Source organism: Pseudopipra pipra, chromosome 19, assembly GCF_036250125.1.
Source record: "Pseudopipra pipra isolate bDixPip1 chromosome 19, bDixPip1.hap1, whole genome shotgun sequence".
Lineage (NCBI taxonomy): Eukaryota > Metazoa > Chordata > Aves > Passeriformes > Pipridae > Pseudopipra > Pseudopipra pipra.
The window spans coordinates 11,811,546-11,836,879 of NC_087567.1; the positions used below are offsets into that span (position 1 = coordinate 11,811,546).

Here is a 25,334-nt window from a genome sequence, read left to right on the forward strand (position 1 = left end):
CGCGGGGCCGCGGGGCCGCCATGGAGGAGGAGCCGCCGCCGCCGCCGCCGCCGCCGCCGTGCCCAGCGCGGGGCCAGCGGCAGCCGGCGGCCGTGGGGCTCCCGCCGCCGCCGCGCCATGGGCCGCTTCCCCGCCGCCGCCGCTGCCATGGCGGCCGCCTTCCTGAGCCCCAGCCTCGCCTTCAGCTCCCACTTCGACCCCGGTAAGTGCCGCAGCCCCGGGGCCGCCGGACCCGCACCCCCTGCCCCGCGCCGAGCCTCCCCCGGGCAGCCCCCCGCGGTACCGCGCTCGGCTCGCTCAGCCCGCCCGGTGCACCGGGAACGAGCATCCCCGCACCGCGAGCCGAGCATCCCCTCGCCCTCATCCCCGGGAATGTCACTGGACGGGCTTCCCACCCCCCGTGCTGGGACACCCCGCTGTGGTGCTGGGACATCGCGGTGCGGCGGTGGCACATCCCGGTGTGGCAGTGGGACATCCCGGTTTGGCGGTGGGACCCCCCGGTGTGGCAGCGGGGCGGTGGGATCGCTGCCGCAGCCGGGCGGCATTTTGTTTCCCGGGCTGGAGCGCGGAGGAATCCGGGGGCTGCGTTGCCTCTGAAGGCATCTCCGGGATTGAAACGGAATAATAACGACAGGGAGGATGGTGATGGTGAGAGGGAGGAAGACGGAGCCGGGGCTGAGCCCCCACCGCCTGGGACAGCCGCCGGCCGGGGAGCCGGGGGCTGGGGGTGCCCGCCCGGGCCGGGGGTGCCGGCGGAGCTGGGGGGGTGCCGGGGCAGGGCAGCGGCGTTTTGGGGCGCAGGCGTTATGTAAGCGCCGTGTCCCGGCCGCGGCGCAGCTGCAGGAAGATGCTGCAGCCGCGGAGCAGCGCGGGGCTGGCGACTGCGGGTGCGTGTTTGGGGCTGCAGCCGCCGCAGCCGCCCCTCACCGCCGCCTCCCGCCCCTCGCAGCCGCCTCGCGTCCCTCCGGTGCGGGGCCGGCTCTGCGCGGGCACCGGGACCCCTCGTGGGAGCGTCCGGCGGGCGCTCGGCTCCGGCCCTTTGTTTACCAGCCTGGGATAACGCGTGTCGGGTCCGGCACCGAGCGGTGGTGCCGCGGCTCCCGCCGCTCCCGGCGCCTCCTCCGGCACCGCGAAGGCTGCGAAGCGGTGCCCGTGCCGGGCGCGGGGTGCCGGAGGCTCCGGCTGTCGGTGCCGGGCTCCCGCATCCCTCCCCGCCGCCTTCCCGCTCCCTCCTTCCTCCGCTGCTCCCGCTCCCCCGGCTGCGCGCGGTCGGAATCCGTGGGGGGATTTGGAAATGAGCCGCATCAGGACTCGCCGAACGGGGACTTTGTCCCCGACCGCTCGTTATTTGTTTCTAAAACCTCGTTATTTGCATCTAAAATGCGGCAGCGCCGGGACGGAGCCGATTGTCGGGCTCAGCCCCGGGGGGATTTTGCTCCGGGTTTTGGTGAGGCTTTGACTCCGTGCGAATCCTGCCAGCCTGGGGATTCTCAAGGCATGTTTGGTTTAAAAGCCCTTCAGCACGGTTTCCATCGCTGCCCGTCATGGTGCTGCCAGGCCCAGAGCTCGGCGCTGCTGTGCAGCTGCCACCCACCAGCACCAGGAGGGGAATTAAAGAGAGGAACAAACCATATTCTGGGTTTCATGGCTTTGTGAATTTGGTCTGTGTGGCAGCAGCTCCTGCCTGTGTGGCATTGAGGCTGCCTGTGCCAACCTGGCTCCCTGGGGCTGACTTGTGCTTGGGGTTGGTCAGGAGGAGCAGGAAGCGATTTGTAGGGCACAGTGGCACACAGCTGGGACAAGACGGGAGAGGCTTAGGGGCGCTGGTTCTGCAGAGGGGAGCATCTCCTGAGCCCACATTCCCTGGAAAGGGGTGGTTGGAAGCCACTGCTGCCAGGACTGGGCCATAGGTGGCCTGCTGGCATGGAATGGTGACAGTGGTGTCACCCGGGGCAGAGGTGCCACAGGGATGTGCCGACCGCAGCTGCCCATGCTCTGGCCTCACCTGCCACTTTTGGCTCCTCTGTCCGATGCACCTGTGTCAGGCTGAGCCAGCTGTGTCGGGGATTCATTCCCTCTCAGTGCCTGGGGCTCTGGGAAAGGGTCCCAGCCCAGCAGCCTCGTGGTTCCCATCTTGTTTTGCCCATCCACAGGCTGAGCCCGGAAATGCTCCCACACGGAGCCACCTGTGGAGCACAACCACCCTGTCAGCAAGAGGCACTGCTGTGCTGCCTGCCCCAACATGTATCCCAGATCTCCTGGGCTTCCCGTGGGAACTGAGTGCCCACTCCCTGACCTGGAAGTGCCGTGACCTGCCACAGCCCGGCTGAGCAGACGGTGCTGGGAGGCACCAGGCAGAACTGTTGGGGGTCAGCCAGGGCTCGAGGAGCTGGGGGGGGAGATGGGGAATCAAGGCCAAGGGAGAGTTGGGGGTGTCCCTCTAGCCCTGTGTTTTCGGACCTGGCTGGAACCCACTGCCACCCACCCACTGTCCCAGGCCTCACATGGACAACAGCTCTGTGAGTGCTGGTGCTCCGTGTCCAGCACCACCATCTACTCCTGGCATGAGGATGGGAAAGGACTTGGGGAACCGTGGTGGCAAAGGGGCTGTTGCAGCCAGAAGAACCCCGGTGGCCCAAATGGGGGCCGGGCATGCCCGTGCTCCCACCCTGGCACCAACCGGGCTGTTGGCTGCTGGCAATGCTGCGGAAGGACAAGGGGAAGGTGTTGTTGGGACTGGACACAGAGGGGGGTTTGAGGGTGGTGGGAGCTCCTGGAGGGGAGGTGACAGGGGTGGCAGCACCCTGACTGGTTTCCTGTCTTGCCACGTGCTTCCCATGGGGGCTCAGTGTGTGGGAGGTGCAGGAGGTGCCGTCTGTCTGTCCGGGCTGACGGGCAGCAGGAGCTGGGCACATGGGCAGGGGGTGAATCCCAGTGCCACAAGGATGCCAGGGGTGGGCAGAGATGGGGGGGCATGTGGTGAGCCCCCTGTCCTGCTCAGGGAATGATGTTGGCACTGCACAGCAGGGCAGCTGGGCCCTGCTCGGCTCAACAAGGGAACGGAGCCAGGATCCTTTTCCCCAGGGGTGCTCCCCCTTCTCCCCTCCCTCCCTCCTACCCCCCCCCCCACAGGCAGGCATGTTCTGGACGGTGACACCGATCCTGTCAAAGCCAATTAGGAGAAGTTAATTTGCCAGGGTTGAAAGGGCCCTGCGCTGCCGGCGGGACCGGGCTGTGACTCACGGGCTCCCTGCCCGGCACTCCCAACCCTCCCTGGGACACCCTGTGCCAGGGCAGCCCGTGGCTCTGCCCGCCCCCAGCACTGCGTCCTCCCAGCCAGAGCAGGGCTCTGGTGCCCACCCTGCCATGAGCCTCAGTCCAGGCCTTGGCACCCTGGTGACACCGTGAGAAGTAGGGCAGGAATGGCACTGCCAGCGTGGTGCCCAGTGTGGGTTAAGCCAGGGGTTCTGCATCCAGCTGGGGGTCTGTGTTTAGCTGGGGCCCTGCCTGGTCCTGGCTGCCTGTGGCCAGGTGACACATGCATCCCAGGTTTTGCCTCGTTGGTGTGACACCACCTGCCATGTGCCAGGCTGATTCCCTGGGCTGGAAAATCCCAGGGTCTGGGTCAAAGGGGCGGTTGGGCCACTCTGGTGCTGTGGCTCAGCCTGTTCCCACCCTGTGCCACTCCAACCCGGCAAGTGTAGAGGTGCTGGGACCCAGTGCCCGGGACGATGGGATGGAGGGGTGGTGGGATGGAGGAATGATGGTCTGGCCGTGTGCTGCTGCCGCCCCAGGGCTCGACTTGGCTCCGTCTGCTCTCCTGCCCCAGCCAACACCCTGACACATCCCCAGGGGGAATTCGTTCACAGAGCTGAGCCAGAGGGATCCCGCGGGGATGTGATGTGGGGCTGGAAGTGATGGGCTGACGAGGAGAGGAGCCGCTCTGTGCTGAGTCAGCATGCCCTCTGGCAGGAAAATAAGTCTCCTGTGGGCATTAATCCCCCTGACAGCCCGGGAAGTGTCGTTGGAGTGTGTCGCAGCCGTCTCAGGGCACCCACTGCCATCGTGCCGTTTGCCATCGGCTGCTCCAGCCCTGCTGATGGGGGACATGGAACACCTCGGGATGTCCCAGAGCTGGCACAGGGCTTGTGGTGGAAGGTGGAACCGACCAAGGGACAGTGAGGATGTGGGGCTGGTGGGTTTGGGAGGGCTCAGCACCAAAGGAAGCAGAGCAGGTCAAGGACTTCCCACAGAGCCACCGTCCCACAGCCTGGGCTGAAGGCAGGAGTGTCGGGGGGGTCCCAATTCCTCTCCCTTCCCCCCTGCCAGCCATGTCCACGTCCTCCCTGCAGCCTGGTGCCAGCAGCTGGGTTAACACCGCTTGTTTTAATTACTGGAGCGAAGGAAAATTCCAGCGTAGGCAAACGCAGTAAGTGGAGCAGCACTGCCCGCCTGGCTGGGCAGGGTACCCGTGGGCTCCCAGGCTCCTGCCCCGGCTGTGCCAGGCTGTCCCGCTGCCGGGCCACCGTGTCGGACCCCATGGCTCTTCATCTTTCCGAAATACCCGTGTGGTTGTGTGCTCCTCGCCTGTGCCCCGTGCCCACCCTCGGCCTTCCCTGCTGCCATCCCTACAGCAAAGGGATTTTCCAGGCTCCCTGTGTCCACCCTTGGCCACCCCTGCTACAATTCCTATGGCAAAGGAGGGATTTTCCAGTCTCCCCAGTCTGTGTGTACCTGTGCCCGTGGGTGATTTGGGCACCACGGACTGGCTGAGAGCAGGAGGGTGGCAGGGCAGCTGGTGCCCAACATCCTCCTGCTCCCTGTGGTGGGGGGGCTGGGGCAGTGGGGTCTGGGCTGTGCCAGCTTTTCGGGGCTGCGGTGGGGGGCAGGGGTGGACCCCGTGCCCGGGTTCCTGCCCGCCCCATGGAGCATCCCCTGGGCCGCCTCGTGTGCGGGCACCGCTCCTGCACGGCCCCTCTCCGGAGCCAGAGCTCTGGTTTCATAACGCCGCCGAGCATTTTGGATATAAATAGGCTGCCCCGCTCGCGCTGCCGCTCCCGCGGTTACGTAAACGCTGCCGTGCCGGCTGTGGAGCCTCGGCGTGGCCGGTGCCACGCGCTGCCGGCGGCGGGACCGCGGTGCCATGTGCCCGGCACCGCTCCCAGCGTGGCACTGCCCCCGGCACTGCCCCCGGCACTGCCCCCGACGTGGCATTCCCGGGGTCCATGGAGGGATCCCTACCTGGGGCCCTGCCAGGAGAGCGCTGGGTGCTCCTCCCAGGCACCAGGGGCTGAGGGCACTCCCTGTCCCTCGGGACAGCGGGTTTGCTGGGATGGCACCAGAACATGCTTGGCTGGCGTGGGCTGGGCCTCACCACCCCCACGCAGAGCTCATTTAAAACATCAAGCACGAGAATTTGGTTTAAACAGTCAATTTGATCTTGCTTTGCTTGTCTATTATTCTTTTTTTATTACAATATATCATTATAACTCTAATATTCTGTGGTCCAAATAGACTATATAATTATGTATAAAAATACAGTATATGTAATTCTATATATAATTCTGTGTATAATTCCATATATAATACTAATACTATATACAATAATAGTATATTATTATTACTATATATTATTATAATATATAGCATTATTAGAATTACATTATAATACTTATAATACTTATATTATCATTATAATAATTATATTAGTATTTTCCCTGGAAATGGAGGGAGCTGGTGGTTCCTGGCTCTGCATCAGGGCTTGCTTTGATGGAGGAACCTGATTTTTTGTCCCTAATCAGGCTGACACGCGTGGTGTGTGTGCAGCAGCGCTGGGGCTCGGCCTTTCCCTCGTGCAGTCCTTGTTTTTATTTCATTGCCTCAGAAAATGATGGATGATTTTAGTTTATTTTCCGTCTATTTATGGTTTTTTTGCTACTGTTTCAGCCCAAGATGGTAAAACCAGAAATAAGGGGCTGAATCAATCCTTTTGGTTAAATAAGCCACATTAGAAGATACAGAAGGAGAAGGGATTAGCGAGGCGTGCCTGGCGTTCACAATTAACTGATCTGTTAATCACCGGAGCGGCTGCTCCAGTGCTGGGAGAAGGTCTCCAGGGATGGGGATAAAGGGTGCTGCTCTCTGAACTCTGCTTTTGGCGAGGGGATGCCTGAATCCTATTGCATCCCGGTGGAGGATGATCTGGGTACCCCTGGGAAGGATGCCTGGATCCCGTGGCATCCCAGTGGAGGATGCTGAGGGTACCAGCTCTGTGCCAGGCTCCCGGCTGGCACCAGTGGGTAGCACCAGCCCCAACCCTGCTCCATGGGCTGTTCCCATGGCAGGGGGGATCCGGGCTCAGGGGTGCGGCTCGGGGGGGCCGTGGTGGTGCCTCAGTTTCCTGGGAGCTGCAAGGCCCCGGGCACAGCCGTGTGCCCGCACACTAAATGGCAGCGGATGGTTTCGTGCCGCCTGGATGCGTGTGGGTGAGCAGAGCGCGCGTCCTGCGGGCTGTGAAATTGCTTCCCTGGAAGCTGCCCATGGACACGGGGATTAACGTGATGCCAGGGCTGTGCCTGCACCAGGAGAGTGGATGGGGCTGGGAGCGAGGAGCCTGTGGCCAGAGGGGCCACATGGCATGGGTGTTTGACCCTGCCCAAATCCCATCCGATTCCTGCTGGAATCCTGCTCCAATCCTGCCCTGCTTCCTCCCCCAATCCTGCCCTGCTGCCTGCCCAAATCCTGCCCTGCTGCCTGCCCAAATCCTGCCCCATTCCCTGCCCTAATCTTGTGTTGCTCCCTGCCTGAATCCTGCTCTTCTTCCTTCCCAAATCCAGCCTCTTCTAGGCGGGCACTGCTGCAAGGTGCTGCCCCAGCAGGGGGGTAGCATGGTACAGGAGCCAGCATGTTCCAGAGGTGGGATCCACTGTGGACGAGGGGACTGGGGGGGATGTGCAGACCATGCTGCCAAGGTACCCAGATCATCCGTCAGCTGCTGGATGACCCTACGAGCCCGCACCCCACCAGGGCAGCCCCTCTGTGCCCCAGGGCAGCTGGGAATTACCAGCGGGGAAACTGAGGCACGGGCTGTGTTTTCCAGCGGGTCCTGCAGCGAGGGGCCACGCGGGAGCGGGGCGGGGGAGGTCTCGGTGTTCTGTGCCCCGTGCCCGCAGCTTTCCTCCCCGTTCTGCACGGCCCGAGCTGCGCCGGTTCGGGGGTGGGCAGGGGCCGGGGGCCGCGGCGGGGCCGCGATCGCGGAGCTGCCGCGGGCGCTGCGGGAGCCCCGGCTCGGCCCTTCCGCACACGTCAGCCGCGCCCGCCGCCCGCGCCGCCGGGGGAGCCGAGCGGCCGCAGCATCGCCCCGCCGGCCGCCGGAGCCAGCGGGGCACGGCCGGGCGGCCGCACCGCCCCGGGAACGTGAGTCAGCACCGGCGGCGGGCACGGCCCTGCTCCGGGCAGCGCCGGCGGGACCGGGGCCGGGACCCCGGAGGGACCCTCCGGCCTCTTCCCGTCCCTGCCTGGAGCCGGCGGTGGGAGCTGCGACCCGCGCTGGGTGGGCGATGCAACAGGCTGGGGGGGGGGCAGCAGCTCGGGCCGGGCTGTGCCAGCTGCAGGGCGGCATCTGTGGGGCGGGAGGGCAGCGTCTGCCTTATTCTCTCTCACTGCATCCCATTGCACCCCTCTGCATCCCACTGCACCCCACTACACCCCACTGCGTCCTGCTGCACCCCACTGCATTCCACTGCACCCCATTTCATCCTGCTACGTCCCACTGCACCCCACTATACACCACTTCACTCCATTGCATCCCAGTGTATCCCACTGCATCCGGCATCCCCTTCTCCCTCCGTCAGAGTTCTGCTCCCGTTTCCCAGAGCTGGCTGTGAGGCTGGGGCAGGAGCTCCTGGGGCTGGAGCTGTGGCCTCACTGCTGCCACCAGCCCCCCACCTGTTCTCACCTGCTGGGCTGACCAGGTGAGGGTGGGTGATCCCTGGCTTGGCACACAGCCACTGGGACACACTGGCCCTGCTGACGGGGTCGCTGGGTGCTGGGTGGCCCTGGGTGCTGGGTGGTCCTGGGTGCTGGGGCTGCAAGTGATGCAGCAGTTCTGGGGGATGCACTGAGCTTGCCATTCTCAGCCTGACCTCTGTGGCAAGGCCAAGTGCCGAGGCCACGGGAGGGCATGGCACTGGTGCCAGGGGACCCTGTTCCTGCTGGGAAAGCGGAAGGCAGAGCCTGAGGATGTGGGGCAGGATGTGGTGGGGGCCCTTCACGTTGCACACAGCCAGCCCTGTGCCCTGGTGCTCCCTGTGCCCCAGTGTTCCTTGTGTCCTGGTGCCTGCCATGTCCTGGTGCCCCCTGCACCCTGGTGCTCCAGCAGCCGCCACTGCAGGTGCGTCTGACCTGGTTTTGGGATAACTTGGCCTCTGAGATGATGCTGCATTTCCCATCACCACACCCAGCGCTGGTGCTGTGGGTACAGGGAGAGCAGCTGGATGGTGCCAGTGGGTCATGGCAGTGGTGGTGCCCAGTCTGGGCTGGTCACTCTTCCCAGATAGCTGGTCGTTCAGGTGAGGACAGTGAGACAGGACGAGCCGGGTCTCACTGGCCCGTTGGCTCATTTGGGAAGCTCCAGTTCCTGAGCCGAGGGGTGGCTCAGCTGACGGTCCCCTTGGAGGGGCTCCTGTCCCTGTGCTCTGCTCCCTGTCGCCGTTCAAAGGCTCTTTTCAGTGAGTCATTTTCTCTTTTGCTGTCCCACTATCCAGGGAAAATGGTGACGTTGGCGGTACAAAGTGTGTTCACCATGGAAACCAGCAGCAAGGGGGGGCACGCCGCCCCCCGCTCCTCCCAGGTTCAGCTTTGCATCCCGAGCCTCAGAAGATGGCTCTGAAGCTCCTTTCACACTCCTTGGCATGGCTGGGCTGTGCCAAGGCCCACGGGGCCATGTGCCTGCTCACTGCCTGGCTGGGAGCTGGGGTGCCCGTGGCTGTGCCATGCGGTGCTGGGGAGCAGCCAGGAACTGCCGGTGCCCCCCAGGGCAGCGGGACCTTCCCCAGACCCCCAGTGCCCTTCAGGTGCTGGTCTCAAGGACACATGGGAGTTGGTGGCAGTCCTGGCATAGGACAATGTGGTCAGGGCACAGGGACAGGGATGCTCTGTGGTCCATGTGCTGGAGCCATGTGTGTGCCATGAGTGTCCCCGAAGGGCTCGGCACAGGCTCGGTGACCTGGGGAGGGGCTGCAGTGCTGGTGGGGGTCTGTGCCGGGGGCACAGCTGAGCACAGGGGCACCTGTCCCAGCCCTGTTGTCCTGCAGGAGGGCACTGTGCTGGGCGCTGCAGGGCTGTGGGGGGTCCCTGATGACCAGCTCTGTTGGCAGCACCGCGACCTTCCGGCTGCCTCCCACCACAACGGTGCCGGTTGTTCGGGCAGGCTCTGGGTGGAATAGTAATGTGGCAGCTGCAGCTGGCAGCGGGGCCTGCTGGGGACGGCAGCTGGGACATGGCCACCACCGCTGCCACCACGGCCACCGTGCCCCCTGCCACCCCGAGCGACACGGCGCCGGCTGCAGTGGGGTGGTGGGTGCTGGGATTTGGGGCGTGCTGGTGGCCAGAGGATGCAGTGCCCAGCTGAGCAGCCCTGTCCCGTCCCTGTACCTGGTGTGGGGGCTCATGGAACCAAATTCCTGTCCTTCCAGCTCCCACAGCTGCAGTGTCTGGCCAGCTTTGGGATGTGACTTGTGCGGGGGCCAAACCCACTGGAGGGCAAATCCAAGGGCTGGGGCTTGGCTGGGTGAGGGTGCCTGGGACCTCCAAGCCAGCACAGTCCCTCTCCACAGGGCGTCATTGCCACCCTGCATCCACAGGAGCTGTGTCCCTGTCTCCCCCATGCATGTCCCCCCTTGGCTCCCGGCTCCTCCTGTCATCAAAGGGAGCACAGTGGCACTGAGCCCCCTGTCCCCCCCGAGTGCTCCCCTGTGAGCCCTGATGAGCCCCCACATCCCATGACCCCCACCCAGGCAGGACCCCTCTCCCTGCCCCAGCCCCCTGCCTTGACCCCCTCGTGTCCCCACAGACGGCACCCCCCTTAGTGAGCTCTCCTGGTCCTCCTCGCTGGCTGTCGTGGCTGTTTCCTTCTCGGGGCTCTTCACCTTCATCTTCCTCATGTTGGCCTGTCTGTGCTGCAAGAAGGGGGACATCGGCTTCAAGGTGAGCTGGGGGCACTGGGGGGTCCCCAGGCTGGGAGAGGGGATCTCCCCAGAGACCCCAGGAAGGGATGGAGGTGTTCAGAGGTTCCCAGTGCAGGATCCCCTGCCCCAGCACCAGGGCTGGGTGTGTCCTGGTTTAGGAGAGCAGTGCTCAAAGAGGGGGTTTGAACCCTCAGTGCCTGCCAGGGCCTGTGGGATTCAGCATCACTGGAGGTCGTATCCTGACTCATCCAGGATCCCAGGTCCACAGAGCATGGATATGTGAGGTTCAGCATCACTCGGGGTCATATTCTGACCCATCTGGGCTCCCTGCTCTGCACAGCCTGGATCTGTGGGTTTTAGCATCACTGGGGGTTGTAGCTTGACCCGTCCGGGCTCCCATCTCCACAGAGCGTGGACGCTGTGGGGCTCAGGATCACTGGGGGTCATATCCTGACCCAGCCGTGCTCCCGGCTCCGCGCAGGGCCAGGCCACGCCATGGTTAAGGGCCCGGCAGTCCCACCCGCACGCCCCCGAGGGTGGGAGGCACCCTGACCTCACAGGCACAGAATGTGCCGAGAAAACGCTTTTTCCCTAATTGCTGGGATTTTTGTGGAGGCTTGAGGCGCCCGCGGCGGGAGGGGGTCAGGCTGGGGGGGACACTCTGGGTGCTGTGTAACGTCCCACACCGCCGGAGCACCTCTCGGTGCCGGGGGGGACAGTGACCCCCGCGGCCCCCGCGCTGGGTATAAAGGGGCGCGCGGCCGGGCCGGTGTCCGGCGGGACACGGCGCATGGCACACGGCGGCACATGGCACACGGCGCGGTGCTGGCGGTGGCAGTGCCATGAGGCAGAACTGGGCAGGGCGAGATGCTCACCGTCGCCTACCTGCTCGCCCGGGCGGCTTTCAGGAGCCGGGGTGTGCCGGGGTGGCACCGCCAGGTAGTGGGGTGGGTGGTGCCGTCCCTGTGGAGGGGGTAGGGTTGTGTACCGGGAGGGTGGGATTTGGGGGTCCCCGTGCCTGGGGGTGTGGGTGAGCCCGTTGGGGCAGAGGGGTCTGTGGGGCACTGCTGGCAGTGGGGAACCCTTGGGGTCAGTTATCTCTGCTCGGTGTGTCCCCCTCCCCTCATGCCCCTGGAGCAGGAGTTTGAGAACGCCGAGGGGGACGACTACGTGACGGAGCTGTCGGCCCAGGGCTCGCCTGCCCCCCAGCATGGCCCCGAGGTCTATGTGCTGCCCCTCACCAAGGTGTCCCTGCCCATGGCCAAGCAGCCAGGGCGCTCAGGTAAGCTGGGGAGGGGGCAGGACCCCTGAGAGCCATGGCTGGGGTGTCCTGCAGCACTGAGCAGCAGAGTGAGCTGGGAATGGGGGGTCTCCCCTGCTGAGGACGGACGGCTCCAGCAGAGCCCTGAGCAGGGGACAGGCAGCCAAGTTCCCTGGGGAGCGCTGCAAGGATTCCCCTGTGCGAAGGTCCCTTGTCCTTGTCCCCAACCCTGTGCATGTCCCACCCTACCAGGGTGGAACGGGACATGGACACCCCAAATGGTGGCACCCACAAGCTCCGGTCCCGTGTAAACAAGCCCATGAGTGGGAGAGGAATGTGGGGGGCGCTTGGCTGTGCCCCCTCCTGCCCTGCGCTATTCCCCGCCCAAAGAATGGCCGTGGGGGGGTGGCCAGCGAGGGCCAACAATGGTCCCATTGCTGCCTGCCCTTGGCACGGGCACCTGAGGGGCAGGACTGTGCCGGGGGGCTGGGAAGGGGCTAAATGCCAGCTCTGCACTGGGCTCGGCTCCGCCTGCCCTGCAGAGGAGAAGGGACAGGGATCCAGCTCTGCCGCCACTCGGTTTGGGGACACCAGTACCCCACATCTCACTGCTGTGGGAGGATGCCTGGAGAGGAAGATGCCTGGGATGCAGGGTGCCTGGGGATGGATTCTCCGGAACATCCCGGCATGGCAGACGCCCTGGCACCGGGTGACATGGTGGGGATGTCAGGGCTTGGCCAGGACTACTGGGGAATGTGGGCAGGGGGGCAGAGGGACACTGGCAGGGGGACACATGTTTGGGGGACACGCGGGCAGCTGGGTGTGCTCTGTTACAGTGCAGCTCCTCAAGTCGGCAGACCTGGGGCGGCAGAGCCTCCTGTACCTGAAGGAGATCGGGCATGGCTGGTTTGGCAAGGTGAGCCCAGGGGCAGGGAGCCCCCGACACCCCACCCCGGTGGGACCCGGGGCCCCGGCTGTGCCAGGCGGGTTCGGGGTGTGGATGGAGGGACGAGCCTGTCCCTCGCCCCAGGTGTTCCTGGGGGAAGTGAACTCGGGCATCAGCAGCACCCAAGTGGTGGTGAAGGAGCTGAAGGCAAGTGCCAGCGTGCAGGACCAGATGCAGTTCCTGGAGGAAGCGCAGCCCTACAGGTACCTCTGGGGTCACTCTGTGGTGCTGAGAGCTGGGATGCTGTGGGATGGTGGCAGGTCCCTTCCATGGCACCTTTGGCTGCCAGGCAGAGCCGTGGCTGTCCCATGGAGGTGCCAGCTGAGCTCTCCAGCAGCTCAGCTCCATCCCAGCCCGTCTGCCCGGCGCTCACTGCAGCAGGACCGGGGTTGTGCGGAGCCACTGGCCATGGCGAGGGGCAGCGGTGAGGTCATGGGCAGAGCGGGGCCGAGGCGGGGCACGGGGCTGCTCCTGCTTGGGCACAGCTGAACAAATGTCCCTTTGTGGTGTGCCTGGGGCGCTGGGACGTGCTGGTACCCGCTCTGGCGCTCCCGGCAGCCCCCGCCCATCCCGGTACAGGCAGGGTGATGGTTCCGGGGGGGCTCCCGCCGTCCCCTCATCCAGCCCCAGCACACGCAGGGCAGTGGTTCCTGAGGAGTTGCCACTGTCACCCCAAGCACAGCCAGGGCAATGGGGTGCTGGGAGCAGCCCCCACCCCCCTGGCACGGTGCCCATGTGCCCCCATTGCTCTGCCCACACAGAGCCCTCCAGCACACCAACCTGCTGCAGTGCCTGGCCCAGTGTGCCGAGGTCACACCGTACCTGCTGGTGATGGAGTTCTGCCCGCTGGTGAGTCCGTGTGCCCCTCGTGCCCCTCCCGCTCCCCGCGGTGCCCCCATGGGTGCCAGGCATGGCCGAGCCCCCGCAGCCGAGCGCCGTGGAGGGTGACAGTGGCACTGCCCACAGGGTGACCTGAAGGGGTACCTGCGGAGCTGCCGGGGGGCCGAGGCCATGACCCCGGACCTGCTGACCCTGCAGAGGATGGCATGTGAGGTGGCCTGCGGCGTCCTGCACCTGCACAGGAACAACTACATCCACAGGTAGGCTGGCCTGGGGCTCGGGGGGGGGCAGGGGGAAATTCGGGGTCTGGGTGGGGGCGGTTCCCAGGATGCCAGCCTTCCTGCCCCACCACTGCTCCTCCTGCCCAACAATATCCTGGTGCTGAGTGAGTTGCAGACGGAGACTCCAGCATCAGTGATTTTGTTGAGGAGGGGATGCGCTGCCATCAGGGGCCACCGGAGTGTCCCCACCTGAGCCCGGCTCTGCAGGTGGGTCCCCACGAGGGTGCCCGAGCTGTGTTGGGGGGATATGGGGTCCCCAGCTGTGCTGCTGGAGAGGGACACCCCTATGGGCAGCCCAGCTTTGGTGGGCCCTGGTGCAGTGGGGGTCTCGCGTGTACCCCGTGTGCGTGACCCGCCCTGGGGCTGGAGCAGCCGCCCGGGAACCCTGCCCCGTGCCAGGGCTCACGTTGCCCGGGAACACCCGCTTTCTGCTTGGCTCGGCGCGTGACGGATGGACGGACGGACAGCGGCGCAGCTGGGGCTGCGCAGGCATTCCTGCTGTGCACTGGCTGCCGCGTTATCGGCACGCCCGGCGCTGGGCACAGGGACGGGGGGACGGGGCCCCGCCGCCGCTCGCCCATCCCGCTGCCCCCGCGGGGTCCCTGGTGGGTGTCCCCCACCCCTCGGTGGTGGTGGGTGCCCCCCGGCCCCCCGGCAGCGGTGACAGCTCCCGGTTTGCTTGGCAGCGACCTGGCCCTGCGGAACTGCCTCCTCACCGCCGACCTCACCGTCAAGATCGGGGACTACGGGCTCTCGCACTGCAAGTACAAAGTAAGGCTGGTTGGAGGGAGGAGGGGCTGGGGGCTGCGCACCGGGACCCCCGGGGCACCCACACGTACACCACCCTGGCACATATCGTGCTGAGCCTTCCCCGCCCCACACCCGCACACATTCCTGCTCCCCAGCAGTGCCGGGGCACTCCCTGAGTTTTCTGGAGCACAGGGGGGTGCAGACCACCCTATGAGGGACTTGCTTCCCCCCAGTTTGTCCCCATGAGCATTAAGGGGGGATTTTTCCCTCTCCCAGCACCCTGGCCCCCTGCCCAGAGGGGTGCCATGGAGCCTGGGCTCCCCAGCGCTGCCTGGGCTGGCCCGGACGCGCCCCTCTGCCAGGAACAGGTCCCTGCAGGCAGCTGCCAGCACGACCTGGGGTTGTCCCCCCGTCCATATGTCTGTCTGTCCTGCTCTGGGCTGCCCATGGCTCCTGGCAGGGCTGGGATCGCTGGGCTGGGGGGCTGGAGGAGCTCAGAGGGGCAGCAGGCAGAGGGGGGGAAGAGGGCAGTGGGTGCCAGGAGGAGCGAAGGGCAGGCTGGGGGCAGAGCCGGGGGGGATCATGCTGGGCGGGGGGCAGGGCAGGGGGTGGAGGGTGCCGCGGCGTGGCCGGTCCCTGACGCCATGGATTGACGTTCTCTTCTCGTACTGACCCTGCACACTTGGCAGGATGACTACTTCGTGACGGCCGACCAGCTGTGGGTGCCGCTGCGCTGGATCGCGCCCGAGCTCATCGACGAGGTGCACGGCAACCTGCTCGTGGTGGACCAGACCAAGGCCAGCAACGTCTGGTGAGCGGGTCTGGGGGGGGCAGGGGGCTGCGGCGGTGGGTTGTTTTCAGGATAGCTGGCCAGTAGCAGGGTGGGGGTCTCCCTGCACCCCCAGCATCCCACCGTGCCCTCAGGTCTCTGGGCGTCACCATCTGGGAGCTGTTTGAGCTGGGCAGCCAACCCTACGACCACTACTCGGACCGGCAAGTGCTGGCCTATGCCATCAAGGAGCAGCAGCTGAAGCTGCCCAAGCCGCAGCTGAAGCTCTCGCTGTCGGAGCGCTGGTGAGGAGCCCGTCCTGCCCCCTGCCCTGCCCCACCTCGCGGTGGGCGGGGGGCCGGGCTGACCCTGGCCCCTCACCACAGGTACGAGGTGATGCAGTTCTGCTGGCTGCAGCCTGAGCAGCGCCCAACAGCGGAGGAGGTGCACCTTCTGCTGTCCTACCTGTGTGCCAAAGGGGCCACGGAGGCCGAGGAGGACTTCGAGAAGCGCTGGAACTCCATGAAGCCCAACGGCAGCGCCGGCGGCAGCCACCACGGCCCTGAGCTCTCCTCCTTCCCACTGCTGGAGCAGTTCTCAGCTGACGGCTTCCCCTCAGACGGGGACGACATCCTCACCGTCATGGAGACCAGCCACGGCCTCAACTTCGAGTACAAGTGGGAGCACACCAAGACCGAGCACTTCCAGGCCCCCCTGGGGTCCCTGAGTCCCACCAGCGCCGCCCGCTACCATGACCTCTACTACCCTGCCACGACGGCGGGGCTCAGCCTGGGGGTCTCCCCCTCCTGCTACGAGTGCAAGGCGGGGGGCTGCCCTGGGGTGCCGGCGCCTGGCGTGGTGCCCATCCTGGGTGCCCACAGCCCCTCCCTGGGCAGCGAGTACTACATCCGCATCGAGGGCCCCGGGGAGGGCAGCGCCGAGCTGGACTATGCCATGTGCACCTACAGCCCCGCGGGCGAGCGGGGGCCCCTGCGCCCCCCGTCCTGCTGGAGAGCCCAGGGCGGCCGGAGCAGCGGCGCCTACGACTCCGACGGCAGCCCCACGGTGTCCCTCAGCATGGAGCCGCTGCTGGGCCACGCGCCGGCGGGAGAGGCCTCCTGGGAGTGCGCCGAGTACTACCCCTACCCCTGCCCCGGGCAGGAGCCGCGGGGCTACGAACCGTCCCCCAGCCACGGGGCCGAGGGGTACCTGCTGGAGGAGGAGCCCCCCCAGCCAGGCAGCCAGGACTGGCCCGTCCCCAGCTTCCAGGCCGGCATGTTCACCGACCCGCTGGGCGTCTCGCCGCCGGGGAACTGCACTTACAGCCCCCGGGGGTACGGGGCGACACGGGGGCAGAGCGGGGCCCCGCCGGACTGTGTGGCACTGGAGCTGGGTGAGGACAGCCCCCCGAGTGCCCCCCACCCGCCAGGTGCCAGCCCCCCGCCTCAGCGCCTTCCCTGGGCCTCCAACAGCTCCTCCAACAACAACATCGGCAGCGGCAGCCCCCGTGAGCCCCCGGCCGGCGACAGCTGGTGCTACCGCCGCATGATCACCTTCCGCGGGCTCATGGCCAAGCCGCTGGGCACGGTGCCACGCGGCCAGCCCCAGCTCGGGGGGTCCCCGCCGGGACACGACTTCCTCCGCCCGCGGCAGGATCAGCCCCCTGCCATGGCCGGCGGCTCCTCCTCCCCGTGCCGCTCGCCCTCCCCGCGGCTCCAGGCCTGGCACGGCCGTGACTCATCACCCTGCGGCCGCGCACAGGCAGTCACGCTGGCGGGCAGCCCCGCCACGCCGTGGGGCCCCGACGCGGCCCCGACACCTGCGCCAGGGGCCCCTCGTGATGCCCACCCGGATGAGAGCGCAGTGGGGGGCAGCCCTGCCTGCAGCCCACTGCCCCACACCGCAGTGGGGCTGGGGGAGGCCGCCCCCATGGCTGGCACCACCACCCCAAACCCTGGCCTGCCCGTTGAGCCTGGCACAGACAGCGCCCAGCCCACGCCAGAGCCCGCTGAGGCGCCCGCACCGATGCCCACGGAGGCCATGGCTGAGAGCGGCGCCTGTGCCACCAGCGATGCCGACCGGACACCGGACAAGACCTTCTCCAGCGGCAGCTTCCCCAGCGTGGATGAAGGCAGCGACGAGGACACGGCAGAGCTGACCTCCGGCGTCTTCACCGACTTCTCCGGGGACTACACGGAGCGGACGGAGGCGGCCCCGGCACTCAGGTCCCTGCAGAAGCAGGTGGGGACACCGGACTCGCTGGAGTCACTGGACATCCCCTCCACGGCCAGTTCCTGCGAGGTGCTCAGCCCCGGTGCCTTTGTGCCCGCTGGCCAAGCCCGCGCCCTGGACAGCGGCTACGACACCGAGAACAACGAGTCCCCCGAGTTCGTCCTCAAGGAGCCCCATGAGCCCCGAGAGCCGGAGGCCTTTAGCCAGCTGGCGAAGCCGCCCCCGGGGCTGCCAGGGGGCGAGGGCGAGGGTCCAGCCCCCGAAACACGGCTGCCCAGTGCCCTGGGGGCCGAGCTGCACAGCCTGGCCGAGAAGAGCCCCTACCGTGACTCTGCCTACTTCTCCGACTGTGACGCCGAGGCTGAGCGTGGCCCCAAGGACGAGGGGGACAGTGATGGATCCCGCACCCCGGAGGCAGAGGAGGGTCCCTGCTCCCCTGAACAGGACGTAGGGCGAGGGGAGGATCCGCTGCACCCCCCGGGGGCACCTGGCAGCCCCCCAGCAGCGCCTGGTGTCGCGGTGGCGGTGCCCATGCCGGTGGCGGGGGTTTTGGAGGGGGACTGGGAGGGGGCTGAGGACAGGAGCACACCGGCCGGCCCCACGGAGCAGGCGCCTGGCATGGAGCAGTGCCCCGCTGGCACGGGGCTGGTGCCGGGCAGCCCCCCACGCCCCGACACTGACGTCTGTCCCCCGGGCTCTGTGACCCCCAAGACTTTCCTCTTGACCCCCGTGCCAGTGAGCCCTGGGGAGCCACTGGCTGTCGGAGGGGCCCACGTGCCTGAGGGTGTCCCTGGAGTTGGAGGAGCTGTGGCAGGGGATAAACAGACTGTGCCCCCCGTGTTTGGGCCTGGGGACCTGGGGCTGCCCCCGGAGGGGACGGGGGTGGGTGATGCTCCGGGGGGTCCCAGCACGCTGCTGCCAAGGGCTGAGCCAGCCCCGGGCCTCTCCCCACTCCCGTCGGCCCCTGAGCGCCACGAGGAGCCGGAGGAGGAGGATGAGGACACGGAGGACAGCGACGAGTCAGACGAGGAGCTGCGCTGCTACAACATCCAGGAGCAGAGCGAGGAGAGCGAGGAGGAGCCGGTGGCTGTGCCCATCGTGGTGGCCGAGAGCCAGAGTGGCCGGAACCTGCGCAGCCTCCTGAAGATGCCCAGCCTGCTCTCCGAGTCCTTCTGCGAGGACCTGGAGCGCAAGAAGAAGGCCGTCTCCTTCTACGACGATGTGACCATCTACCTCTTCGACCAGGTGGGTGCCCTAGGGGGCAGTGCTGGGCGCTGGTCATGGTCCCACAGCATTCTGGCGGTGGGAGCCATCCCCAGCAGTGCCCCCAGTGAGGTTCCTTCCTGCTGTTTCTCCATCCTCAGGAAAGCCCCACGCGGGAGCTGGCTGAGCAGGGCTTCCCAGAGCCCCCCCTGCCTTCGGGGCAGCCCCCCCTGCCTTCGGGGCAGCTCCCTGCCAGTGGCAGCCCCCCCAGCCCCACGGACAAGCTCGGAGCCTCGGACGACTCCTCAGATGGCAATGCCTCGGAAGAGAGTAAGAGACCAGGGGTTGTGGGGGTTGTGGGGCTGGTGCTTACGGGGTGATGGGGGGCAGCAATTATGGGATGATGGGGGCAGTTATGGGGTGATGGGGGGAAGCAATTATGGGATGATGGGGACAATTATGGGATGATGGGGGCAGTTATGGGGTAATGGGGGGAGCAATTATGGGATGATGGGGACAATTATGGGGTGATAGGAGCAGCAATTATGGGATGATGGGGGCAGTTACACGGTGATGGGGGAGCAGTTATGGGGTGATGGGGGGCAGCTGTTATGGTGGGGACCCCAAGATGGGCTCAGCCCCCTCACTCCCTATTGCAGGCGGTGGCTTCGAGTGGGACGATGACTTCCCGCTGGTGCCGGTGAAGCCGCCCCTGGTGGCCTCGCTGCCCGGGACACCAGCAGAGCCCCCCGCGGCCGTGCCCGCCCTGCCCGCCCTGGTGCCGGCACAGAAACAGGTGCTGCCCATCCAGTTCTCCCGGTTCACGGTCTCGCCTGCCCCGGTGTCCCGGTTCTCCATCACCCACGTCTCCGACTCGGACATGGACTCCATAGGAGGTGAGTCCCCCCCGTGATGCTGCTCTGTGGGTGACCCGGACCCCCATCCCTGCCAGGGGCTGCTGTCAGTGGCACTGTGAGCCACGGGACACCCTGGCCTTGTGCCCGCGGGGACGGTCACCCCCCGCGAAGGGCCGAGTGTCCCGCGGAGGGGGACCCTCTCACGGCCCCTCTCTGCTCGTTGCAGGCAGCAGCGAGGACGGTGACCGGGAGTGAGCCCGCCGGGACACAGCCGGCATCGCCCCGGCACCGGGCAGGCGCAGGACGGCGGGACCGGGCACGGGGGCCGCCCGTGGGCTCCCAGACCCCGCTCTGGATTTTTTAGGCAGATTTTCTCGGAAGGAACTCGTTTGCTGCTGCGAGTGGGAGTGGGGCCGTGCCCCCCGCGGGGCCAGGCGGTGGGTGACGGTGATGGTGACAGCCGTGCGTGTGTGTGCGGGTGGCTGTGTGTGTGCGTGCAGAATACACACTTATATATATATATATACATATATATATATAAATTATAGCGTTTAAAGGGTAGTGCCCTGACCTTGCTAACATTTGCAGAGTGTCCCCCCAGTGAAGTCCCCCCCTTTTGGCTTCTTGCCCACGCGTGCTCCCCGAGGTGGTGTTTGTCCCCACACCTCCTGTGCTGTCCCCTCCCCGTGCCGTGTGCTTGGTCTTGAACCTTGTGGCAGCTTGGCTGCCCCAGGGCTGCCCCACAGTCACCCTACAGCTGCCCCACGGCTGCCCCACAGCCACCCCACGGCCACCTCACGGCTGCCCCAGGGCTGCTTCACGGGCACCCCACAACATTCCCGAGTGAGGAGCCACTGGCTGCTGCCACCATTGATGTCACTCCCTGTGCCAGGGGTGCCACTGTCTCTCCAGGGGGGGCACCATGGCTTTTGGGGCTTGGGGGGGCTCCCCTCCCTTTGCTGTCAGGGAGCAGTCCCAGCAGGGGGATCCTGAGGCCTGGTGGAACCGTTGCCCACTGTGGCAGGGAACGACACGTGGAGGGCTGGTTGGGGGGGGAACTTCCCCCCCAGGACCTGCCAACCTGATTATTTTTGTATTTAAAGAAAAGGATTAGAAAAACCCAACCCCAAACCCACCCCAGAACCAAAACTCGCTGTTGACTGAACCCACATTGACGCGATTTTAAGTTATTGCTGCCAAAGAGACGTATCGAGTCGGGGGGAGGGGGGCAGGGGGTGCTCGCAGTTCTTTGTTACTTTTTTTTTTTTTTTTTTTGGGTTTCTTCGTTATTTTTTTTTTTAATTCATTCGAGGCTTAGGATAATTGTGCAATTCCAGCTTCCGGAAGGAAATAGAAGTAAGCGGAGCTGAACGAAACCTTGAAATCAGGGCTGGTTCCTTTTGGGGTCTATAGACCAAACCCTGAGGTGAGAAATGTCCCCTGTGAGCGCCCCCCGCCCCATGTCCTGGCTCCTGGCACCCCGTGTGCAGGTGGTGAGGACACACGGATGCCCTTGTGCACAGACACGTGCACCCACGTGGGATGGGGCTGGTGCCAGGGGTTCTGCTCCATGCCATGGGATGATCCCATCCTGGGCTGGGCACAGCTCTGGCACCAGGACCCTGTGGGATGAGCCCATCCCCAGCCTGGCACTGTGATGCCACTCGGGTTCCAGCCAGATGTTCCCATACTCGCCCACCCTCCTCCCACCCATCCAGCATGTTTCAGCCCACCCTGGAGCTGTATCTCAGCTGGAGCCCCCTCAGTGCTCAGAAGGCTGTTGTGGGGGTGAGGGGCTGTGCCCCAGGGCACAGCCAGGGTCCCAGGGGACCCCAACTTCAGCCCCAGGGTGGCTGTGCCGCCCCGTACCCCCCATTGCTGGTTCCTCCCCACCACTAAGCAATTAATGCTTTATTTAAGTGTTTTATTTAAGTCCCCACCTGTCCTGTAACCCACCCCTTCCTCAGTTCTCCCAAGCTCTTCCCTTACCCTTTGCAACTGGGGGGCCACCCCCTGCACTGACCTGGGGTGCAGCACCCATGGGTGCTGCCCAGGCAGGAGTGAGATGCTCCTGGGATTCCCTTCCTGCAGCATCCACCCTCCTGCCCCCCCCTGCCTCCCCTTCCCTGCACACCACCAGCACCACAGGTGCTCGCCCCCCAAGCCCCTTGCACCCAGAGGTGCTGGTCCAGCCCCCCACCCCACCCTGGGTTTGGTCTATGGCGCCGCAGGTCCCGGCTCCGGAGGGTGGATGAGGACAGAGCTGTGGCTTGGGTAACTTTTTTAATAGAAAGGCTCTTCTTACATGGTCTATTTTCTCAATACGGGTCATAATTGCTGTATTTTTTATCAGTGCTGATTTCCATACAGCTCCCAGCATGTGTGTCAAATCTCATCGGGCCAATAATAAAGTTTTTAAAATATCTTAAGCCGTTTCCTGCCCCGATCATTGCCCGGCACGCAGGATGGAGCCAGCTCGGGATGGACCCGGGGCCAGGCCGTGCCTCTGGCCAGGGAAAATGCTGCAGGAGGGAGGGGCGTGAGGGATTTAATTGCTCATAAATTACTTTTTCTCATAAAAAATTATTTCAGGTTACGTCTTGCAGGTGCCACCGAGCCAGGAGGTGCAGCGAAGCCCCCGGGGGCTGGTTGGAGCCAGGGTGGCTGCTCAGGGGTCCCGGGGGGGCAGCCCCTGGCACAGGGGTGGAAGAGGACAACGCTGTGGCCGAGGGGACCCCAGGCCTGTCCCCACCCAGGGCTGTGACCACCAGCCCTCTCCCACCCACTGCACCGTGCGCCAGTGGAGCCCTTCCCCTCACCCCTGCCCCGTGTGGTCCCCCACCCATCTGCTCCAGCCCTGGGAGAAGAGGAGGCACAGGAGAGGAAGAGGAGGCACATCATGGAGCAGGGAACCCTCGTGTGCAGCTGGAGCCTGGGCGGTCGCAGGAGAAGCTCTTTTCCTGCAGCGGAGCTGGAAAATCCGTCGGAGGGGACATGGGAGAGATGAACCACCACGTCCCACTGGGACCGAGCCCCGCGCTGGCACCACTCTGTGCCCGGCCAAGCGCCCACTGCCCGGACTGTGGTGACCAGGACATGCTGCACTAGTGATCGGGAAGTGCAAAATGAGAAATACAATGGAAAAAGCAAAAACTCTGTTCGGCATCAACCACTCACCACGGGAGACACAACTGCTGCCTGGAAACCCCCTTCTCCCTGTTTTCAGAGCAAGGACAAGACTCCTGTGTCGGCTCCCTGGAACTGTGGAAGGGCCCGGGAGCCACCTCACTCGTGGGCACTCCCAGCAATAAGCTTAGCAAGTGTGTGTATATATATATTTATATATATTTATCTCTATCTATCTCTCTCTCTCATGCAGCCCTAGGAATAGAGGAAGAGCAAACAGCCAAGCAAGAGGTCTGGAGGGAGCTTCTGTCTGCGGGGAGCAGGGCCCCCCAACTGCCCCAGGCACCCCAAGGCTTCCACACTGCCCTCGCCTCCACAAGTGTTTTTTTCTAGCTTATATTTTACAGCAGTACCGTAATTCCCTACAATATCCTGAGCCCTGGCACTGCAGGAGCTCTGGGACCAGAGCCGGCCCTGTCCCAGCAAGGGCTGCAGTGCCACCACCCTGTTGCTGGTGTGCCAGCCTGGAGGATGGGGTGGGCATCCAGGGTCTAGTGGGAGCCTGGGAGCTGCCTACAGCTCTCACCTTCCCTTGGCTTGCACGGGGTATCCGGGCTATCCCACCTTTCCTAGGGGTCCCTCCTGTCCGGGCAGGGGAGAGCAGGGGGACCGTGTCCCCTCTGCCACTGCCACCCCACCGGAGCACTGTGAGCCCCTGGAGCCCCTTCTCCAGCTGAGCCCATCTTCCCACCCATGGCAAACTGCTGCTCAGCCTGGGAACCATCCCAGCCCCAGGACGTGCTGCTCCAGCTCCGAGATGTGCTGCCACCACACTCCTTGGTGCAGGCAGAGGACAGGTGACACGACCGCGGTGTGACCCTCTGCCACCGAGGGGGACAAGCTGGGTCTAGAGAAGAGAGAACTAGGGCACTAGAGCTTGAGCCTTTGGCTTTCAAAGCAGCAGGATTAAATAAATTCCGCCTAAAAATGAAGTCCTGGAAGTCGGACATGCAGTGGTGAGGATGAGGAGGACGAGGAGGTGGCGAGTGCTGCGGGTGCCAGCGCTCCCCAATCAGCTGATGAGTGGAGCTGAGCGGTCGTTGGTCACCGTTGGCTTCAGCTGGACGTTGGCAAAGGGGTTTCTGCGGAGGAAGAGGAAGGAAGAGTTAACGGGGGGACGGCGGCAGCGGGGCTGGTGAGGACGGGGCACCGGCACAGCGAGCGGGCACTGGCAAGACCCCAGGACAGCAGCTTTGGGAAGGGATTAACTGGAAAGGCTCTGCCCTGTGGAGCCCCCAGCTGAGCTGCCCCCACTCCTCAGCTCCTCTCCCAGCTAAAGCCCTGGTAGGTGTCAGAGATGAGCCGAGGGCAGCTCCATGTGGGATGTTCTCCTACCTCACTCTCCATCAGCCTAAAGCAGGAGATGCCATGGGGGACCAGGGCTGGAGAAGCTGCTCCAGTCCCCTCCAGGCTGGACTCACACAGTTCCCACAGATGGGAGCACCACGAGATCACCTGGCTCTGCACTGCCCTGCTCCAGGTTATGGCCTGACCTCCCAGCCAAGGGCAGAGCTGGCAGCTCCCTGCAGAGGCCTTGTGCTGCCTCTGGAGAAGTTAATATCCAAGAGTGTGGGAGATAAAGAACACCTGGATGGACTTGGCAGAGCCAAGAGACCAAGCCCAGCCCAGCCAGCCTGACCTGGGGTTTCACCTACCTGGGGTGTCCCCCACACTGTCCTGTCACTTGGCCACCATCACTTGGCCAGGACAGGATACAGGGGCTGCCTTGGCATGGGGAGCATCCTTACCCCACCCCAGGAGGTCTCCTCTGTGCTCTCCCAGCAGGAGTTAATTCCCCGGAGGTGTGGGCAGCTCTGGGGGTTCCACTGGCTGTCAGGGGTGCCTGGGGTCATCGGGTCCAAACCTGCACTGGGCAGGGAGCCACCAAGCAGCTCCCTACCCATCCTCCCTGTCTCACCTGCCCAGCGCCCCCAGCCCTCCCCAGGGAGCCACACAATCCCTCTCCTTTCCCCAGTGGAAGCTGTGGCCATGGCCCACCACACACACGGGTCCCACAGCTTGGGCCACTGGCCAGTTCCCCCCCATGGAGGCACCAGATGTGGGTGCATGTAAAGTGCCATGGTTACCATCTGCAACTGGACTGAACAGCTTTGGGATGTCCCCAGAAGCTTTGGAATGTCCCCAGAGCAGAAGGAGGAGGCTGGGACCCCCAACCCCCCTGGGACGGGCACTCACTGTCTGCCCCAGGCCCCCTCCTTGCCATCCCTCACCTCTCCACGTGCACTTTTTCTCTCCTTAGAAGATAAATGGTTTTTGCTTAAAAATAGGGTAATTAATTTCCCACCTAATTAATGCAGATGCTTAGATCACTTTCCCCCCCAGGATGCCAAAATAGATTCTCAGGACTGGAGGGAGAGAAAAGTTGCTTTGATGAATCACCCGGGGCTCTCATTTAACTATTTCTGTGCTGGCAGAGAAGAGCCATTGGGGTGGAGCCTGCAACTCCAGGGAATACAGCTCATGGATCAAACAGAAACGGGAAGAGGGCTCTCCAGGCTCTGCAGTGCCGAGGTGGGTGTTGGCTCCTGGGGAAGCTCCTCCATCCCATCCCAGGGGCCAGGATGAGGAGGCTCCCAGGACAAGGAACCTCCTGGGACAAGTCTACAACAAAAAAGCTGCTCAAAAAACTCGAGGTTAGTGCGGACGTTCCCTGCCCCGCCAGACAGTGGGCTGGGGCTGGCGATGGGCACCAGAGACCTACAACCGAAGAGGCTGGTTAGGGGCAGCGGGAAGCGCAGCAGCAGCTCAGCATCCCGGGAAGCGCAGCCACGGCAGCGGAGCGAGTGGCCGTGCAGAGGCAG

At 64.9% G+C, this 25,334-nt stretch overlaps 2 protein-coding genes across 11 annotated transcripts in view; one reads left to right on the forward strand and one right to left on the reverse strand.

Moving 5' to 3' along the window:
• Nucleotides 1-72: 72 nt before the first annotated feature.
• On the forward strand, nucleotides 73-22,687 carry AATK (apoptosis associated tyrosine kinase). 8 transcript variants are annotated; one of them, XR_010435324.1, is made up of 15 exons: nucleotides 7,394-7,416; nucleotides 10,073-10,206; nucleotides 11,328-11,469; nucleotides 12,285-12,364; nucleotides 12,479-12,597; nucleotides 13,156-13,243; nucleotides 13,361-13,494; nucleotides 14,202-14,286; nucleotides 14,955-15,076; nucleotides 15,190-15,339; nucleotides 15,421-18,511; nucleotides 18,631-18,799; nucleotides 19,129-19,365; nucleotides 19,553-20,752; nucleotides 21,919-22,687. XR_010435324.1 is itself a non-coding variant. In XM_064676203.1 (14 exons), exons 1-14 carry the CDS (start codon nucleotides 118-120, stop codon nucleotides 19,579-19,581), a joined length of 4,665 nt encoding a protein of 1,554 aa, XP_064532273.1. In that variant the 5' UTR covers nucleotides 73-117; the 3' UTR covers nucleotides 19,582-21,755. The 8 variants fall into 8 exon arrangements, 4 of the variants coding, with proteins under 4 accessions (XP_064532273.1, XP_064532272.1, XP_064532275.1 ...); XR_010435327.1 differs by having other exon boundaries at nucleotides 19,553-19,763; XR_010435325.1 differs by lacking the exon at nucleotides 21,919-22,687 and having other exon boundaries at nucleotides 19,553-19,763; nucleotides 20,639-21,755.
• Nucleotides 21,593-25,334, reverse strand: part of BAIAP2 (BAR/IMD domain containing adaptor protein 2) — a 41,427-nt gene continuing 37,685 nt past the window's right edge. For all 3 annotated transcript variants that reach the window (XM_064676206.1, XM_064676209.1, XM_064676212.1), the window contains one exon: nucleotides 21,593-23,594. In XM_064676206.1, the coding sequence (XP_064532276.1) occupies nucleotides 23,525-23,594 (70 nt within the window). In that variant the 3' untranslated portion in view covers nucleotides 21,593-23,524. The remainder of the gene's footprint in view (nucleotides 23,595-25,334) is intronic.